This window comes from Haemaphysalis longicornis, unplaced genomic scaffold (assembly GCF_048455015.1).
Source record: "Haemaphysalis longicornis isolate Haplotype H1 unplaced genomic scaffold, Haemaphysalis longicornis Haplotype H1 scaffold_1, whole genome shotgun sequence".
Classification (NCBI taxonomy): Eukaryota; Metazoa; Arthropoda; class Arachnida; order Ixodida; family Ixodidae; genus Haemaphysalis; species Haemaphysalis longicornis.
In genome coordinates, this window is record NW_027526203.1 from 56,044,136 (window position 1) to 56,064,021 (window position 19,886).

Sequence of the window (19,886 nt, forward strand, 5' to 3'; positions counted from 1 at the left end):
TAAGAATACTAGAGGATATCTACAATGCGTCTACAGATACCACCATCCTCCATAGGGAGAGCAGTAAAATACCTATTAGAAAGGGCGTCAGACAAGGTGACACAATCTCTGCAATGTTATTCACAGCATGCTTACAAGAAGTATTCAGAACGTTGGATTGGGAACAGGTGGGAGTAAGGGTTAATGGAGAATACCTCAGTAACCTCAGATTTGCTGAGACGTTGCCTTGCTAAGTAACTCGGGGGACGAACTGCAAAGCATGCTTTCCGCACTGGGCGAACAGAGTAGAACCGTGGGCCTGAAAATTAATATGCAGAAAACTAATGATCAATAACCTCGGGACAGCACAGCAGTTTGAGATTGGTGGCGAGGCAGTGGAAGTGGTAAGCGAATATATCTACTTAGGCCAAGTTGTGACCCCAGATCCCAACCATGAGGCAGAGATAATTAGAAGGATCAGAATGGGGTGGGGTGCATATGGCAGACATTCTCAGATAATGAATAGCAGCCTACCATTGTCGCTGAAGAAGAAAGTGTATGACAGCTGCATCTTACCGGTACTCACCTACGGGGCAGAAACTTGGAGGCTCACTAAGAGGGTTCAACTTAAATTGAGAACGACTCAGCGGGCAATGGAGCGGAAAATGATAGGTGTAACATTAAGGGACAAGAAGAGAGCGGAGTGGGTCAGGGAGCAAACTGGTGTTAAAGACATATTAGTAGAGATTGAGAAAAAGAAATGGACGTGGGCAGGGCATGTAATGCGAAGGCAAGATAACCGCTAGTCATTAAGGGTAACAGAGTGGATCCCTAGAGAAGGCAAGCGTTGCAGGGGGCGGCAGAAAGTTAGATGGGCAGATGAGATCAAGAAGTTTGCGGGGATAAATTGGTCACAGTCGGCACAGGACCGAGGTAATTGGAGAATACTGGGAGGGGCATTTGCCGTGCAGTGGGCGTAGATAGGCTGGTGATGATGATGATGATGATGAAAGCGGGATGGTTGTTGTAGGTGGTGGTGGGGGGTGGTGTTGGGAAGAACGTGGCACATTTCTAAAAAACCAAATTGCACTTTGTATTACTACACCTGTACCATGCGACTTTCCAAGGGCCATTGAGGTTATTTCATGGCCATTAAATGATACTTCTTGATGAATAAATTGCCCTTGACAGTTCATTTTGCGAATGTGTCTGTAGTACCACTCGCACGCCAAGTGCACATTAATTCATTGCTTTAAATGCGGTCAAATGAAGGTGCGTCTTCTCTGCTGTCCACATTCTATTAATGAAGGAAAACTCACTCATCGCTACCAACCCCTCATCGGTGGTTCGAGTGACCCTGACTTTCGTGTCCCATACCGGAGACTATTGAACATGTGCTGTGCAACTGTCCCTGCTACGCGCCTTACCGTGGAAAGTTAGCCACGTCGTTGGCCCGGTTAGACAATCAGGCATTATCTGAGGACGTCCTGCTGGGACACTGGCCAGACCCGCAGTATTCAAACAACGCCTTCAAGGCAGTGCTGGCATTCTTAAAAAGCACCGGTTTGGCAGCTAGATTGTAGCTCAATCCGTTGTGGTAAACTATTGAACATGTACTGTACATAGCGTAGGCATTTTGTATATGCTTATATTATCACCTGTATGTCCATCATCATACCTCTCACCCTTTTAATCAATGCTATTTTCCCTCTTCCCCACCACCCCACAGAGTACCAGGTCAGAGACTATACGATCAGACCGACCTCTCTGTGTTTTCCTCACATTCAATAAATTACTTTCCCTCTCTCTCTCTCCCTTCCCACTGGTGCGCTTGTGCCTGGCAAGCACACGGCATACTCGGCGATTTTCTTGATATTGTTGCGAGGCTCGAAGTGCTCAAGCACGTCCATCCACCGTTCCTCGAACGCAAATGAGTGTGCTGAACGGCATGTTGATGCACTGTAACAACCCAAAAAACAGTACAGAGGGGACTAAAGAACAAACACACAACACAGGCGCTATTGTGGGTTTCTTGCTTAGACCGGTCGTCTGCGTTGTTTTCTTGAAGTTTTTCTAACGGTTTGTTTTGGCCCTTCCATTTTTCCAGCTTTTAAATCGTGGCAGAAGGCTTGATACCCGTCTTCATACTTTTGACCGAAAGGGGGAGAACACACCGTCCCACAGAGGGACCACAGCCGCAAAATTATGACATGTCCCGCCTAAATCGGGAAGTCTGCACTTTGCCGTTACCATTTTTGTTGTTTTCGCACAATTTCAAGTGTAATAGTCTGCGCGGGAAGAGCCAATGAGCGCCGCCCCCGCCGGGCCCGGGTTTTCCCGCGATCCTCTTCCTGGCATGTTTGCGCCCTTTTCGAGCAGCGTCTGTTGCGTGCCGTCGAGGCTTGGGCAAGTCGCGGAAGAAGTTCGTCGCATTCGTAGGTGCCGCGGTTGTTTTCTTGCCGCACTTTGAGTGCTTCTGGTCGTTGTCGCAGACGTTCACTTGTACGTTTTCCGGCGTGCGCTCTGTAGGACATGGTCGGAAGCAGCAAGCTGCACGACGCCAACCTACACAACCGGTGTCGGCTAGTAGGCGAAGGTAAGCGTTCGGACATCTTTGCTCCCGTCATGCCGCGGATCTTACGAATAGTTTTGAAGTCCGCGCTGAATATTTATTAACCGTTGGGCTCATGCTGATTTTTGTAGCAGGAATCTGCGTTGTATGGAGCGCTAAGTTTTAAAAGTGTCGCCGGGCGAGTTTTTTGCCTTTGTTAACTCTTAGGAACCCTGGGCTAATGGTTCCCTGCACTGACCTGTCGTTCCACCTTTGTGTTCGGGTAGTTTCAAAATATTTTCTCTTTTCCGTCATGCTGGATTAGAATACTATAGCGCAAAGAACGGGAACGAAGACAAGAAAGACGACGGGACGGTAGCTCTCGTCCCGTCGTCTTTCTTGTCTTCGTTCCCGTTCTTTGCGCTATAGTATTCTAATGATGTCCTACCAACTAGCCCAACAGTACTCCCTGCTAAGTCATGCTGGAGGCGCGGGGACGAAACTGTATTATGTTGCACTGAACCCGATCGTTCGAAATTTAAGATATGGCCATCAGTCGTGACGTAGGGTTTATCGGCTCGCGCGCTGGAGTGAATTCGCGAGATGCGAAAGTTGAGATTTCTCGTACTCTCACTGATAGAAGCGCGTCTTCAAGATGGCGTCTTCAGTGCGCTGTTGAAGCAAGAGTTGCGATAGAATACACGCGGCTGTGATTGCAAGATTTTGGGCTAAAAGCCCGGATTTGTGATGGACGCGAGAAACGAAAGCTCCCGTATGTCATTTAGCGCGTGCTATTCCAATTCCCCACGTGGCGTAGATTCATCTGTATCCCGCCAAAACGCTACGACTTATTAGCCCAGGCATTGCTTCATCGCATGAAACCTCAATTTAAAGTTTTTGCAACCGCAAACGTTTTTTTTATAAATTTTACCGTTCATTAGCCGTTGCACCTGTCGCATCTGTTGGTTACGTTTCTGATAAATCCGCGCGTCTGCTTTGTACTGTGTTTTCGTATTTTCGTGTGTTAAGCGCTTGCAATCTTGTGTTCGTTCGGTAACGTTGTTGGGCGTCTGTGTACTGTTGTGCTTATTATATATTGAGTTTGTGAGTTTTCACAGAGTTAAACTTCGCTGTTATGAACGTGTTAGAAAGTTCAGATCGTGTCGTTTGAGGAATCATGCCAGAAACCGTCGATACAGTGTACTGGAAGTGTACCATCTTCTAGTACTCTTTACAGTCAATGGGTATCTCTTCTGCTTAATTTTCTGGGTCTGTCCGGGGATGGGAGTTTTCTAACTGCCGTCGCAATTTTAGAAATTGATAATACGGTAAACATAGCGTAATACATGTTGCCTTTTTTTAAGGTTTTTGGCTTGAACAGAAAACGGTGCAGGAACAGGTTTCGTGTTCCAAATGGGGCTGCCTCTTTTTTTTTCGTTCACAGCAGCAGCGGTGTAGTCGGTGGAGGTGTGGATGATTGTAATCTTAGTCCGTCATAACTGTCCCTTCTCGGGAACCCTGTTGGCAGCGCGGTACTGACCTAACCAGCATAAAACCGTCGCCCCGTTCTTGCCGAATGTGTGTATGCTGTTAGCACCGGGCGTTTTGTGAGGCTATCATCGTGATGAAGAAAATGTTGGTGGTTGTCGACTCATTGCTATGGTGTTCGGTCGATACTGGGGCATCTTGTTGAATTGCGCCAGTGTTTGACGTTCGGTTAGCATAATAGAATTTTGGTTTCGGCGCAAGTCGTTTCAGTGGCACTACTAGCTCATAGTATTTTTTTCGTTTTTTCACGTCAGAGGTTGATGTGTGCACAATATTTGGGATTTTTCGTCCTCGAGTCTTCCAACTGTGGGGGTAATCTGTGGCATGAAAGTAGGCTTAAGAGGGAATGAGAATCCTTGTTTGGGTGGGAGTTCTCACGTCTGGCGGCGGACTCTTTCTCTTGGTTTCCTACTTTCTTCTCTCTTCCTATATTTAATCCCCCTGTCATAGGCGCTGGTCCCTGGAGCTGCTGCGGTGGCTCAGTGGCGAAGGCGTTGTGCTGCTGAGTACGAGGACGCAGGTTTGATTCCTGGCCGCAGCGGCCGCTTTTCTGATAAAGGCGAAAAGCAAAAACGCCTGTGTGTATGAGATTTCAGTGCACATTAAAGATCCCCGGGTGGTCAAAATTAATCCTGAGCCCTCCACTACGGCGCTCCTCATAATCTGCATTGTGTCGGCGTGTTGAACACTACAATCAATCAATCAACCGCTCACTGCCCGGAGGGCAGCACGGAGCCAGCGACACCGAGCGCCGCCTTCGACAGATACGTGCAACACTGGGTCAGTCACTTCGCGCCAGCACGTTCGTGACTGATTTGGATTGGATTCGAAAGAACTTGGCGCACTGCTTTCTCGCCGCAGCCGGTGAATCATATTTGTAGCCACTTTTATGCTCAATATAAATTGCGCTATTCTATTAATTCTGCCGCGCAGTGCCCGAGAACGAAGACGGATTTTCTCAGTTGAGCTCGCAGGGAGATAAAATGTCGAAACAAACTGGCGTGACGCCCAGAAGGGAAACACATGCGTGGGATAGCTCACGCATCTTCTGACTGGCCTGCACAACTTTCTCGTGATGTGCGTGTTTTGGTTTAAAGGAAACAGTACTTTATTGTTTTCCAGTCCCCTAAAGAGGATGTTTCATTTGCTAATACGACATCAGACGTCCGATGTTTCAGCGCGTTAGCCGATAAATGTTAGTGCACTTGTTAAAGTACGTTGTTGACTACAGAGCTACTGACTGAGCAACATGGCTGTTACATAGTGGTCTAATCTAAATAATGTACTTTGCATATGAAACAGTACCAAATTCACACTTGTTTCTGTGAATGGGAAGCAGTGACGTTATTGAATAGAACGCACCATTGAACATGATGTCTCAAGAGCTGAAAATCCCATGCTGATTTTTTTTTTAATTCACGACTTCGGCTACAAGAATCGAAATGTTACAAGGGTGTGTGTCAGGCACACCATGTCATCGTCTTTTCATGTCTTTTTGTTCGCTTCTGCTGGAGCACCGCACGGCCGATATCACCGTCTCCGACGATACGAATAGAGAAAAATACATAGCTTTGTGTTTATGTTGGCCCTTTCTCCAATAAACTTTACAGGTTTCTTGGTGCAACCCAGAACAGCAGCTGTATAAAAGCACTCGTGAGAGCATGCTAGCTGGGATACTGTACCGGGCGGCGACGTTCTTCTTTCTCGCCGGCGGAGATGGAATTTAAAATTGCGAGCCTGTCTTGGAAAGACAAAACTTTTCGTTTTCTGGCAGCAGAAATAATCACCAATGAACCAACACCACAGACCGCAATAAAAATGCGCGACTATACACGCCGACTAGGTATACCTTACCGACACCGCACTCACATGTGGAAACGCACGGTATTTGGCAGTGGAGTGAAATTCGCCAAATTAGTTCATTTCGCCAACCGATTTTTCAAAAAAAAAATGCAAAGAACAATGGCTCATCAGTGTAGCGCATTACATAAATGGTACACGGGGCAATGTATTCATTACACAGAGGTCGCTAAAACATGGGTTTTAATGGAACTGGCAATGGGGAATTTAAACATTTTGTTAAATCCAGGAATTCGTTACAAAGAGGTTCGTTACATCCAGGTTTAACTGTACGGTTGTGGCCACGTGAAATAACATGTGTACCATAGAAAGGAATCGCTGGGTGATTACGCTGTGAGATTTGCGTTTGTCCTCGTTGTGAACAAATATACTGCGCACTTATACGTATTTACAGCCTCCTACCTCATAACCACCTGCTCGCATTTCACAGCAGCACGTAATGCGCTCACTTACTCTGTTTTTAAAATGCAATAACCAATGCAGTAACTATGGCTTCGTACCCGCAAAAAAGAGGGAGGAATCGGTGGAAAATTTCAAAGCCTTCAAAGCAACCTTCCCACTGTCCCCGCACGGGGCACCTTGAGTATTCATGGTGACGGTGAGCAGCGACACCGCGGACCCCGAGCTCCCAACATAAGCCGTGTCCAACCGTGGCGAGGTGTTTAAAGGTGAAGGGTAGAAGCCGTCAACGGTGGCCGTCGGAGCCTTGGTCAAGCTCCGGCCGATGGGCTCCCTGCCTGTCTACCAGGCAGGGAGCTCCAGGACCTCTTTGACTACCAGGGTAAGGTCAAAGGAGAAAGTACCCCCGTCTCCATGCTTTCCAATGTATCATATGGCATTTTCAACCCCCCCCCCCCCCAGACGTGATCGGCCCCCCAAAAGGGGCCGCACCGAAGTTTCTTTTCCACCACTTCTTGACTTGAGTCCTCCGGAACCGAATAACTATCCTCGCTTCATCGTGATGGAATCTGTAGACCAATCAAAACCTCTTGCTTCACAGTCAGTATTTCTCATTTCAAAGTTTCTTGACGGTATTGTTGGAGGGTCGTATAAGGCCAAAAAACAACGAACCGGTGAAATTCTTGTCGTGGTCAGTAGCCAGGATTAGGCCAATAAACTCCTTGCTCAAACCAGCATCGCCGATCTGCCAATCCGAGTCACTCCCCACCGCAGCCTAAATAGCTCCCAGGGCGTGATGTCCGAGTATGACCTACTAAATGAATCTGAAGCTGACCTGCTGGAAGACCTTCGTAGTCAGGGCGTAACAGCAGTCAGGCGCATAACCATCCGCAGAGACGATAAACAAATACCGACAAAGCACCTCATCCTAACCTTTGACAAGTCCACCCTTCCAGAATTCATCAACGCGGGTTACATCCGATGTTCAGTCCGGCCGTACATCCCGAACCCGCGGCGCTGTTTCAAGTGCCAACGGTTTGGGCACGGCACAAACTCCTGTCGCGGCCGACTTACCTCCGCAAAATGCGCCCAGCACGACCACCCGTCCGACAACTGTAACGTTCAACAATTTCTTTGCGTAAACTGCCAGGGTCCACATGCGGCCTACTCCAGAAAATGTGAAAAGTTTCAATTAGAAAAGAAAATAATCAACATCAAAGTCACTGAAAACATCACCTTCCCAGAGGCGCGAAAGAGGTTCTCCTCTTTCCCCCTGGGGAGGTACGCCGACGCAGCGCGCCGGGGGGCGGAGCGGCGTCTGGTTTCGGCGGAGACCCAGTACTGCGAGTCAGACTTGGTCCCGCCCCCCCCCCGTGGGTTGCCCCTGGCAGCCCAACCCACCTCCGCACCGCTTGCTCACCCAGCAGCGGCTGTGGTGGCAACAACGTCTGTTGGGGGTGCCGCTGCATCCACTGCTTCCTCTCCACCGGCCTAAAGCACACGCAAGGGCACGGAGATGGAGACGGAGGCAGTCGCAGCGACCCCCTCCCCCGCCTTACTCCCTGTGCCATCTGTGGTGCTCCCCACGCCTTCGGCACTGGCAGCGCAGGCAAAGAACACCCGAAAGGGTACCACGTCAAGGGGGCCCAGTCCGCTGGGCACCCCCTTGCCTTCAGATGACGGCATGGACGTCGAGCCCTTCCGGCTTTCATCGCAGCGGAAGGAACGGGCTGCGACGTCCAGGTCAGTAGAGAAGGCCAGAAAGCCCCTCCCAAGAGTCCAAGCCCCGAAAGACCCTACATAAATAGTCACACTCCAGTAGCTCTAACACATCATAATGGGAAGAGAAAACATAGTTCAATGGAACTGCAGAGGCCTTCTCAATAATCTTGACGACGTGCATGAGATTCTGCATGCCAACCAGCCAAGTTTAATGTGCGTCCAGGAAACACATCTGAGGAAACATACAAATTTCTTCAATAGTTACCTTGTATACAGGAAAGACAGGGATGGCTGCACACACTCTTCTGGCGGTGTGGCCATAATCGCCCGCAAATCCTTAGCATGCCACCCTGTCTCCTTGAACACCGTCCTTGAGGCTGTAGCCGTCCGCACAATAATTTTTAATAGGTTGATAACGGTATGCTCCATCTACATCTCTCCTGATCTTGCACTTCTGAGCTCTGACTTTGAGGCGCTGGTCGACGAGCTTCCTGAACCGTACATCTTAACAGGCGACTTCAATGCACACAATTCTCTTTGGGGCTCTTCTCGCACGGATGCCCGAGGTCGCCTGATAGAGAAGTTTTTAACATCCTCTGGAGCATGCCTTTTCAACAAGAAACAGCCTACATACCATAACATAGGACACAATACATACTGAAATCTTGACTTGGCTATTGCTTCGGCAATTCTCTTTCCATGTCTTGAGTGGGGTGTGGGCACTGACCCATATGGCAGTGACCACTTCCTTACCTCACTAACATATATAGGTAAAGGCCCATGCAGTCCATCTTCCCATAAAAGGTTTAATGAAGCAAGAGCGAACTGAAATACATTTACAGAGACATCCAAACTACACCACTCATCCATAGGACACCTACACGTTGAAGAAGCTACCCAACTGCTAACGGCGCACATCCTCGACGCCGCCGAAAAGTCCATTCCCCACGCCTCTGGTGCCCCGCGAAACCAGAGGAGGCCGTGGTGGAATGAGGACTGTAGGCGGGCGCGAAAGGCCCAGAACAAGGCGTGGGTATCCTTCGTCGGTACCCCACGTCGGGTAACCTTATTTTGTTCAAACGGGCCAAGGCATTTGGAAAACGTGTGCGCCGTGAGGCAAAACGAGAGAGTTGGCACACCTTCTTGACATCCATTACTTCATGCACAGACAGACAAAATGTCTGGACACGTATACGCAAGCTCAAAGGACAACAGACACACAGCCTGCCCCTGGTTAGCACAACAGGGGACACACTGGAAGACCAGGCTAACACACTTGCACAACACTTCGAACACGTGTCTAGTTCAGCACACTACATAAACACTTTCATGAAACACAAAACATCTGCAGAAAGAAGCTCTTACACGACAAAGACAAATCGAAAACTTCTTATAACTCTGAATTCACTCTCTATGAGTTGAGGGCTGCCCTGAACACGTGCAAACCTCAGCTCCAGGCGCAGATAAGATTACATACACCATGATACAGCACCTACACCCAGACACTCTTGAAACACTCTTACACCTATACAATAAAATATGGCTTTCGGGGCACATTCCACGCTCTTGGAGGGAGACCATAGTAGTGGCTTTTCTAAAGGAAGGGAAGGACCCTTCCTCTCCCGCCAGTTATCGTCCCATCGCCCTGACAAGCTGCCTGTGTAAGCTCTTCGAAAAGATGATAAACAGGAGACTCGTGTACTTCTTAGAGTACAACGGTCTTCTCGAGAGCTGCCAGGCGGGCTTTAGGGCGGGGCGATCTACGAACGATCAACTCGTTGCGTTAGAGTCATATATTAAAAATGCTTTCCTCCATAAGCAGTACTGTATGACAGTATTCTTTGATCTTGAAAAGGCGTACGCCACTGCTTGGCGGTACGGCATCCTCAGCGATTTGGAGTCCTTTGGCATGTCCGGTAACATGATGAATACGCTTGTAAGTTACCTGTCTGAAAGGACGTTTCGCGTGCGAGTTGGAGCTGCACTCTCTAGGGTTCATGTGCAGGAAAACGGCGTGCCGCAAGGTGGTGTTTTGAGTTGCACTTTGTTTATTGTAAAAATGAATTCTCTTCAGAAGGCACTGCCACCATCGATCTCCTGTTCAGTCTATGTAGACGACGTTCAACTCTCCTTCAAATCGTGTAACTTGTCTATCTGCGAGCGCCAAGTGCAGCTTGGTGTGAACAAGCTAGCCGGCTGGGCAGATAGCAACGGTTTTAACTTTAATCCAGGAAAGTGCACTTGTGTTCTGTTTTCCAAGAGGCGTGGCATTCGGCCGGATCCAGCCATTCGACTCCACGGTGTCTCGATTCCTGTAAAAAAGGAACACAAGTTTTTAGGTATAATCTTTGACGAAAAGCTCACATTCATCCCACACATAAAACAACTAAAACATAAATGCTTAAAAACAATGAATATCCTGAAGGTTCTGTCGCACATCTCTTTTGTGCTGACAAACAACTTCTTTTACGTGTTTTTACCAGCTTGATAGGTTCACGACTGGACTATGGTAGCGTTGTCTATGGGTCAGCCACTAAAACATCCCTGAGATTGCTGGACTCTGTGCTTCATCTAGGGCTCCGCTTGTCGTGTGGTGCCTTCCGAACTAGTCCGGTCGAAAGCCTGTATGTTGAGTGCAACAAATGGAACCTACAACGTCAGCGAGCATACACAGACCTCCTTTATGCTTTTAAAATTTCATCCATGCCTCACCATCCTTTTAAATCAGTTTTCCATGACTGCACTACTCCTAAACCGACCATCGTACTCTGCGCCCTTCTCTTACAGAGTTAGAGAGGAAGCGTCAGAGCTTGCTGTCTCCTTTTTAGACACCATCCAAAGTTCTGTAACAGATTTCATAGCACCATGGGACCGGCGCAGGCAATTGGTCACGCCACTTCGCTCACGCTTCGGCGTGTACGGAAGCGCCACCCCTCCTCCTCTCCTGCCCTCCCGGATACCTGGATTCATCATGGAAAACAGCATCGCCACCGACATCAGCCGCCGCCTCTCCTATAAAAGACCATCCCTGTCCGTCTGCCCTCTGTGGGCTCGGTGACTGCGCAGCAGCGCAGTTCACTAATCCGTTCGCCTTTGCCATGCAGGTCAGTAATTCACACAGTCTGTTCGCTAAAAAATCTAGTAATTACTTTTTGATACAGTCACCGAGCCCACAGTGTTGCATTACCATTGCCGCTGAATGCGCGAGTGTCATTTATTCCTTGTTGCTCCAAGCCGGTGACGTTGAAACAAACCCCGGCCCTGGTACCATTGCAGAAGTTGCCACCGAATTAAAAAAATTATCCGCTGGTCAATCCATCATTCTCACCGAACTAAAGGAGTTGAAAGATCAGCTGCCCCCGCACGGGGCACCTTGAGTATTCATGGTGACGGTGAGCAGCGACACCGCGGACCCCGAGCTCCCAACATAAGCCGTGTCCAACCGTGGCGAGGTGTTTAAAGGTGAAGGGTAGAAGCCATAAACGGTGGCCGTCGGAGCCTTGGTCAAGCTCCGGCCGATGGGCTCCCTGCCTGTCTACCAGGCAGGGAGCTCCGGGACCTCTTTGACTACCAGGGTAAGGTCAAAGGAGAAAGTACCCCCGTCTCCCTGCTTTTATACTATGCTTTATGGTATTGTCTAAACCCCCCCCAACCGTGATCGGCCCCCTAAAAGGGGCCGCACCGAAGTATCGTTTCCTTCATTGCCATCTCTGACATTTCCTGAACCAGATCATTACTCTAGATTTCTTGTCATGGAGTCCCTGAATCCAACCCACCCTCTTGCATCTCAGTCAGTCTTCTTGATCGCCAAGTATCTTGAAGCCATAATAGGAAAATCGTATAAATGCAAAAAACAAAGATCTGGTGAACTCCTAATCGAAATAAATGACAAGCAGCAGTCCACAAAGCTTCTAGCTCAGACAAAACTGGCTGATCTAGACATCAGGGTCACACCCCATCGGAGCCTAAACAGCTCGCAGGGTGTGATATCCGAGACAGACCTCCTGAACGAAACCGATGCGGATCTCCTTGCCGGCTTGAAGGATCAGGGCGTCACTGCCGTGAGACGCATCACCATCCGTAGAGACGACAAGGACATTCCCACCAAACACATCATCTTGACTTTCGACCGCGCAGTTCTTCCACAATACATAAATGCAGGTTTTATCCGTTGCTCCATCCGTCTCTACATCCCGAACCCGCGGCGCTGTTTTAAGTGCTAGCGGTTCGGGCATGGTACAAACTCTTATCGTGGCCGAACGACGTGTGCGAAATGCGCGGCGCACGATCATCCAAGTGACAATTGTCCATCCGATACCCTGTCTTGTGTGAACTGCGGCGGGCCGCATGCAGCGTACTCCCGCAAGTGCGAAAAGTTTCAACTGGAGAAAAAGATAATCAACATCAACGTAACCGAGAACCTTACCTTCCCAGAGGCGCGAAAGTGGTTCGCCCCTTTCCCCCCGGGGAGGTACGCCGACGCAGCTCGCCGGGGGGCGGAGCGGCGTCTCGTTTCCACAGGGACCCAGTTCAGCGAGTCTGACCTGGTCCCTTCCCCGCCCCCCCCTGGGTTGCCTCTGGCAGCCCAAGCCACCACCACGCCGCTTAATGAGGCAGCAGCGGTTGTGGTGGCAACTTCTTCCATCGGGACCGGTGCTGCTCCCGCCTCTGTCTCCCCGTCCTCCAGTGCGTTGGAGGGTACCGAGGCGATGGACACCACGGGCCCCGCACCGGTTCCCACCGCCACCGCACCGCCCGTGCCACCTCTGGCGCCCCCGACGGTGGCGGCTCAAACGAAGGGCTCCCGAAGGGGGGCCAAGTCCGGGGGGCCCGGTCCGTCGGGCACCCCTCGTACATCCGACGACGAGATGGATGTTGGGCCGTTCCTGCCTGCAACGCAGCGCAAGGAGCGGCCACCGACTTCCAAGCCTACAGAAAGGCCCAAAAAGCCCAATCCAAGAGTAACAGCCCCGAAAGACGACACATGAACACACACAAACACACACATTCCAGTCATTCTTAAATTTTAATAATGGGAACAGAAAATATCATCCAATGGAACTGCAGAGGCCTCCTTAAAAATCTTGACGATGTGTATGAGATTCTGCATGCCAGTCAGCCAAGTATTATGTGTCTCCAGGAAACCCACCTCAACTCTAAACAAACAAATTTCTTAAATAGGTACATGGTATTCAGAAAGGACAGGGTTGGCTGCACCCACTCTTCAGGAGGTGTGGCCATTATCGCCCGGAAATCATTAGCATGCCACCCTGTCACTTTAAACACTGTCCTTGAGGCTGTAGCGATCCGTACCATAATATTTAATAGGTTGATAACGGTATGCTCCATTTACATCTCTCCTGATTTTGCACTTCTGAGCTCTGATTTCGAGGCACTGGTTGACCAGCTGCCCGAACCATACATACTAACAGGCGACCTTAATTTTCACAACTCTCTATGGGGCTCCACCAGAACGGATGCCCGAGGTCGCCTGATAGAGAAGTTCCTTACATCCTCCGGAGCATGCCTTTTCAACAAAAAACAGCCTACATACCATAACTTAGGACACAATACATACTCGCATCTTGACTTGGCTATTGGTTCCGCAGTTCTCTTTCCATGTCTTGAGTGGGGTGTGGGCACAGACCCATATGGTAGTGACCATTTCCCCACTTCATTAACGTATATAGGTATAGGCCCGAGCAGTCCATCTTCCCATAAAAGGTTTAATGAATCACAAGCAAACTGGAGCACATTCACACAAACATCTCAACTACACCACACATCCATAAAACACCTACACGTGGAGGAAGCCGCCCAACTCGTCACGGCGCACATCCTCGACGCCGCCGAAAAGTCCATTCCCCAGGCCTCCAGTGGGTCCCGCAGCCCAAGGAGGCCCTGGTGGAACGAGGACTGCAGGCGGGCGCGAGAGGCCCAGAACAAGGCGTGGGGTGTCCTTCGCCGGTACCCCACGTCATACAACCTCATTTCTTTTAAACGGGCAAAGGCTTTTGGGAAGCGAGTGCGTCGTGAGGCGAAAAGGGAGAGTTGGCGCACCTTCCTCACTTCCATCAATTCATACAAGTCTGGACACGAATACGAAAACTAAAAGGACAACAGACACACAGCCTGCCCCTGGTTAGTACAACAGGGGACACACTGGAAGACCAAGCTAACACACTTGCACAACAGTTCGAACACGTGTCCAGTTCAGCACACTACACAAACACTTTCATGAAACACAAAACATCTGTAGAAAAGAAGTCCCTGCGTGATAACAACAAGTCGCACACTTTCTACAATTCTTGTTTTTCAATTCATGAGCTGAAGGTTGCTCTGAGCACATGTAAGACGTCAGCTCCAGGTGCAGACAAAATCACATACACCATGATACAACACCTACACCCAGACACTCTTGAAACACTCTTACACCTATACAATAAAATATGGCTTTCGGGGCACATTCCTCGCTCTTGGAGGGAGGCCATAGTAGTGGCTGTCCTAAAGGAAGGGAAGGACCCTTCCTCTCCTGCCAGTTATCGCCCCATTGCCCTGACAAGCTGCCTGTGTAAGCTCTTCGAGAAGATGATAAACAGGAGACTCGTGTACTTCTTAGAGTACAATGGTCTTCTCGAGAGTTGCCAGGCAGGCTTCAGGGCGGGGCGATCTACCAACGATCAACTCGTTGCATTAGAGGCGTATATCAAAGATGCTTTCCTCCACAAGCAGTACTGCATGACGGTCTTCTTTGATCTTGAAAAGGCGTACGATACTGCTTGGCGGTACGGCATCCTTAGCGACTTGAAGTCCTTTGGCATGTCGGGTAACATGATGAACACGCTTGCCAGTTACCTGTCTGAAAGGACGTTTCGCGTGCGACTTGGAACTGCACTCTCTCGGGTGCATGTGCAGGAAAATGGAGTGCCACAAGGTGGAGTTTTAAGTTGCACCCTTTTTATTGTAAAAATGAATTCCCTCAGGAAGGCATTGCCACCGTCGATTTCCTGCTCCGTTTATGTAGACGACGTACAATTATCCTTTAAGTCTTGTAACCTGTCTGTCTGCGAGCGCCAAGTCCAGCTTGGTGTTAACAAGCTAGCTGGTTGGGCAGACAGCAACGGTTTTAAATTTAATCCGGGGAAGTGCACTTGTGTCTTGTTTTCCAAGAGGCGTGGCATCCGGCCGGATCCAGCCATTCATCTCAATGGTGTCTCGATTCCTGTCAAGAAAGAACACAAGTTTTTAGGTATAATCTTTGACGAAAAGCTCACGTTTATCCCACACATAAAACAACTAAAACATAAATGCTTAAAAACAATGAATATCCTGAAGGTTCTGTCGCACATTTCTTTTGGTGCTGACAAACAACTTCTTTTACGTGTTTTTACCAGCTTGATAGGCTCACGACTAGACTATGGTAGCGTTGTCTATGGGTCAGCCACTAAAACATCCCTCAGAATGCTCGACCCTGTGCTTCATCTAGGGCTCCGCTTGTCGTGTGGTGCCTTTCGGACTAGTCCAGTAGAAAGTCTGTATGTAGAGTGCAACAAATGGGGCCTAGAACGTCAGCGAGCCTACACAGACCTGCTTTACGCTTTTAAAATCTCATCAATGCCTCACCATCCTTTTAAGTCAGTTTTTTATGATACATCCATATCTCAACTTCTTACTAATCGTCCATCTGTCTCTGCTCCCTTCGCTTTCAGAGTAAGAGAAGAAGCGTCACAACTTGATGTCATGTTCTCAGACACCATCAAAACCTCCGCTACTGAACTTCTAGTATCGTGGCAGCTTCGCCCGATATCATGTGATGTATCTTTTACAAGTGTCGAGAAAAACAGAGTGCCTAGAAGCGCGATCGTGCAACATTTCTTGTCCCTGCAGCACAAATATAAGTGTGCTGAATTTTACACGGATGCTTCAAAAACTGCCACAACTGTTTCCTGTGCTGCGATTGGTGGCACCTTTAATGTCTGTAGAACTATGAATAGAAATACAAGTATCTTTACGGCAGAGGCCTATGGCATACTTCTTGTAATTCAACATATTGTTCTGAGTCGAATTACGAAATCTGTAATTTATACTGATTCTTTAAGTGTTGTGCGTACATTATCCTCACAGAAGTCTAAAAACCATGTGGTCAATGCTCTCATTAGTACTCTTATGTCTGTGCATGTGTTAAACCTTGAGGTGACCGTGTGCTGGGTGCCAGGGCACTCTGGAATTCCAGGTAATGAGACCGCAGACCGAATGGCGGCCGCTGCTGCCCTTACAACTACCGTTGACATAACAACAGTACCCTACACCGACCTCAAATCACACATCAGACAACACCTTCGCACAACATGGCAAGCACACTGGAATCAACAGACTGACAACAAACTACACATTATAAAGCCACTCTTGGGAGCATACACCACTGATACTCACAACAGACACAACGAAGTTACCCTGGCTCGATTACGGATAGGCCACACGCATGCAACACATTCCCACCTGCTCACGGGATCTCCTAGACCTCTTTGTAGCAGGTGCGGGGAGGGCCTATCCGTAGTCCACATACTAATAACATGCAAGGCACTTCACACAACACGACACAAACACTTCAGGGAACTCTACAGACAACATATCCCACTACATCCATCGCTGTTTCTAGGGGACGATGCCAGTGTTTCTATGAAACGTGTGTTTGATTATTTGTCAGATGTTAAGTTTTTAAACCTTATCTCATATCACGCATAATCAAATCTGGCCCTATACACCAGCCATCACCATTACTTTTAATTGATTTTACTATGTCCGATTTACATGTTTTTATACCTACCTTTTTGTGGTAATCACCTCGCTTCATTATATAACTTCTTTTCTGGCGCTCTTTGCCCTCGTTGGCTTTGCGCCATGAAACACCAACCATCATCATCAGAAAGATCAGCTGCAATCCACTGATAAAGTAATAACAGACCTAAGTAAACGGATAACAGATCTTGAGAGCCACTTCAAGTCCCTTTCATCTCTTAAAGTTGAAATGGACAGCTTAAAGGCTACCACACTTCAGATGTCCCACCAGATAGACAGCTTATCAGCCCGAGTGGACGACTCTGAAAATCGCTCCCGCAGGAACAATTTAATATTCTATGGCATTCCCGACACTAACCCTTCCGAACATTTTACTGAACCAGAAAAAGTAGTAATTGCTCTTTGTGCTAACCACATGGAGCTGAATATTGAACCAAAGGACATAGACAGAGCGCATCGTCTTGGCCGTCACGCTGTAGACAAGGAAAGGCCGATAATTGTAAAATTTAATACTTTTAAAACAAAGGACAAGATTCTTTCAAACGGCCGCAAACTCAAAGATACCGATTACAGCGTTGGCGAAGACTTTTCCGCCACAGTTCGAATCGCTCGCAGGCATCTTATCGCTTTCGCAAGGTCCCAGTCCTGTCCATTTATGTTGACCTTTAAAACCCTACGCATGGGCAAAAAACGCTTCATATTTGACGAATCGACACAAACGGGTAAAGAATTACTATAGCTAGTTCCTCGCAATCCACACGTGCGTCATGGCCCCAGATCCACCCCACGCCCACTACTTTCCCTCTCAGTTATCTTTACTAATATACGCAGTTTTCTACCAAAGCGAGACATCATTTCTAATCTTGTGTCCTCGTCGAGCAGTAACATATTAGTTTTATCAGAAACGTGGCTATACCCTGACATCAGCGACCATGAAGTTCTAGCAGACCTTCCAAATTTTACAGTTTTTCGCAAGGACCGTATAGATAGGCGAGGCGGAGGCGTGGCTATTGCAATCAGCAAAGATATTTCTTGTACTGCAATTAACATTCAGACTGACCTCGAAATTATATGGCTTCTTTGCCACGCCACTCCTGAAACTGTTTTAATTGGTGTCTGCTATAGACCTCCTCACAGCACTCCCGATTTTGCTCCTAAACTTAACGACATGGTAAATGATCTAACTACTGCATACCCTAACGCCCGCATTCTCCTTTTTGGGGATTTCAATCATCCTCTCATTGACTGGGTAAACCAAATTACTTTGACGTCAGGAGAACCCGAAGCGCACGACTTTCTTGATGTGTGCCTAAACTTTAACTTAACCCAACTTGTAACTGAACCAGCTCGCGTAACTCATACGTGCGCCAATATCCTTGATTTAATACTAACGGATCACCCTGAGAGCCTTTCGTCCATTTCATATCTTCCAGAAATTAGCGATCACAAGGTAATTCATGCTGAGTTTACGTTCAAACCGGTGTCTCGTCAGAAAAGTAAAAAAACTATACGTCTTTATGACAAAGGAAATTATACAGCTATCATTGATGAACTCCGCTCTTTCTTTCCATCATTCGAATCATTATTCCAAAATAGACGCGTGCAAGATAATTGGAAAATATTTACGGACAAAGTGGAAAGTCTTGTGAGCAAATATATACCCACATTTAATTTCCAGGCCGACACTCAAAAGCCCTGGTTCACCAAAACATTAAAACGCCTAGAAAACAAAAAGAAACGCCTCTTTCGTTCAGCCAAACAGAAGGGAAGCCAATGTGCATAGGAAAAATACTATGTAGCTGAACATGACTACCTAGGAAAGATATGCGAAGCAAAGCACTCTTTCTATAACTATAACTTGCCGAACATTCTAAAAAGTGACCCACGCAAGTTTTTCGAAATAATCAACCCTCACCCAACTCAATCGACTAACTTCACCGATGATGCCGGCAGACCAGTGAGTGACGACGATTGTGCAAACATTTTTAATAACGCATTTAGATCAGTGTTCACAAAAGAAACAGACCTTCCATTTTTCATGCCGACTTCCACTATCGAACTCTTCATGCCATCCATCACATTTTCCGTGTCCGGTATAATATCTATAATAAACAACCTAAAGCTGTCGTCCTCCGCTGGTGTAGACAATATTAACTCCAAGTTCCTTAAAAACACTGTAGATGTCTGTGCCGAATACTTATGTTTATTGTTTTCGCAGTCACTCACAACAGGCCAACTGCCCGACGATTGGAAAAAAAGGGAAGGTCATTCCAGTCTTCAAAACCGGTAACAAAAACTCGCCTCTAAATTATCGTCCAATCTCCTTAACGTCGGTGCCCTGCAAAATCATGGAACACGTCATATTCACTCACATTATCAGTTTTCTTGACAAGGTTAATTTTTTTCATCCTGCACAACATGGCTTCCGAAAAGGATTTTCATGCGAAACACAGCTAGCACTTTTTGTCCAAGACCTTCATTCCAATCTCAATAATAACCTTCAACCCGACGCCATATTTCTAGATTTCACCAAAGCATTCGATAAGGTACCCCATAAACGCCTGTTACTGAAACTTTCCCACTTAAACTTACACCCCGCAGTCTTAATCTGGATCCAAGAATTTTTAAATAACCGTTCCCAATCTGTCCTTGTAAATAATCAGCTCTCCAATTTTATTCCAGTTACATCAGGTGTCCCTCAGGGTTCCGTCCTTGGCCCCTTGTTATTTCTAATATATATTAACGACCTCCCAACGAACTTAACTTGTAACATACGCATGTTTGCTGATGACTGCGTTTTGTATCGCACAGTAACTAATGTATCCGATCAAATTAGCCTCCAATGTGACCTTAACCAAGTACAGCGTTGTTGTGAACACTGGCAAATGGAACTTAATCCTAACAAATGTAAACTTATGTCGTTTCAGCGTCGCCATAACCCGCTGACCACTTCCTACATAATTTCTAACACTAATGTTAAACTTGTGCAATCATACAAATACCTTGGCCTAACTTTGTGCAGTGACCT

General features: G+C 47.7%; 1 protein-coding gene across 1 annotated transcript; it reads left to right on the top strand.

Annotated features, from left to right (window-relative positions):
• The first annotated feature begins 2,511 nt into the window (after positions 1-2,511).
• LOC144172271 (uncharacterized) lies at positions 2,512-17,597 on the top strand. The gene is made up of 4 exons (XM_077701057.1): positions 2,512-2,575; positions 10,940-11,399; positions 15,107-15,110; positions 16,986-17,597. Exons 1-4 carry the CDS (start codon positions 2,512-2,514, stop codon positions 17,595-17,597), a joined length of 1,140 nt encoding a protein of 379 aa, XP_077557183.1.
• The last annotated feature ends 2,289 nt before the right edge of the window (positions 17,598-19,886 follow it).

Bases quoted from the DNA above. Each gene is read 5' to 3' on its own strand.
- LOC144172271 (XM_077701057.1), top strand. From the start codon at position 2,512: ATGGTCGGAAGCAGCAAGCTGCACGACGCCAACCTACACAACCGGTGT. The intron at 2,576-10,939 runs GTAAGCGTTCGG...GGACCGGCGCAG, and splicing joins GTGTCGGCTAGTAGGCGAAG to GCAATTGGTCACGCCACTTC.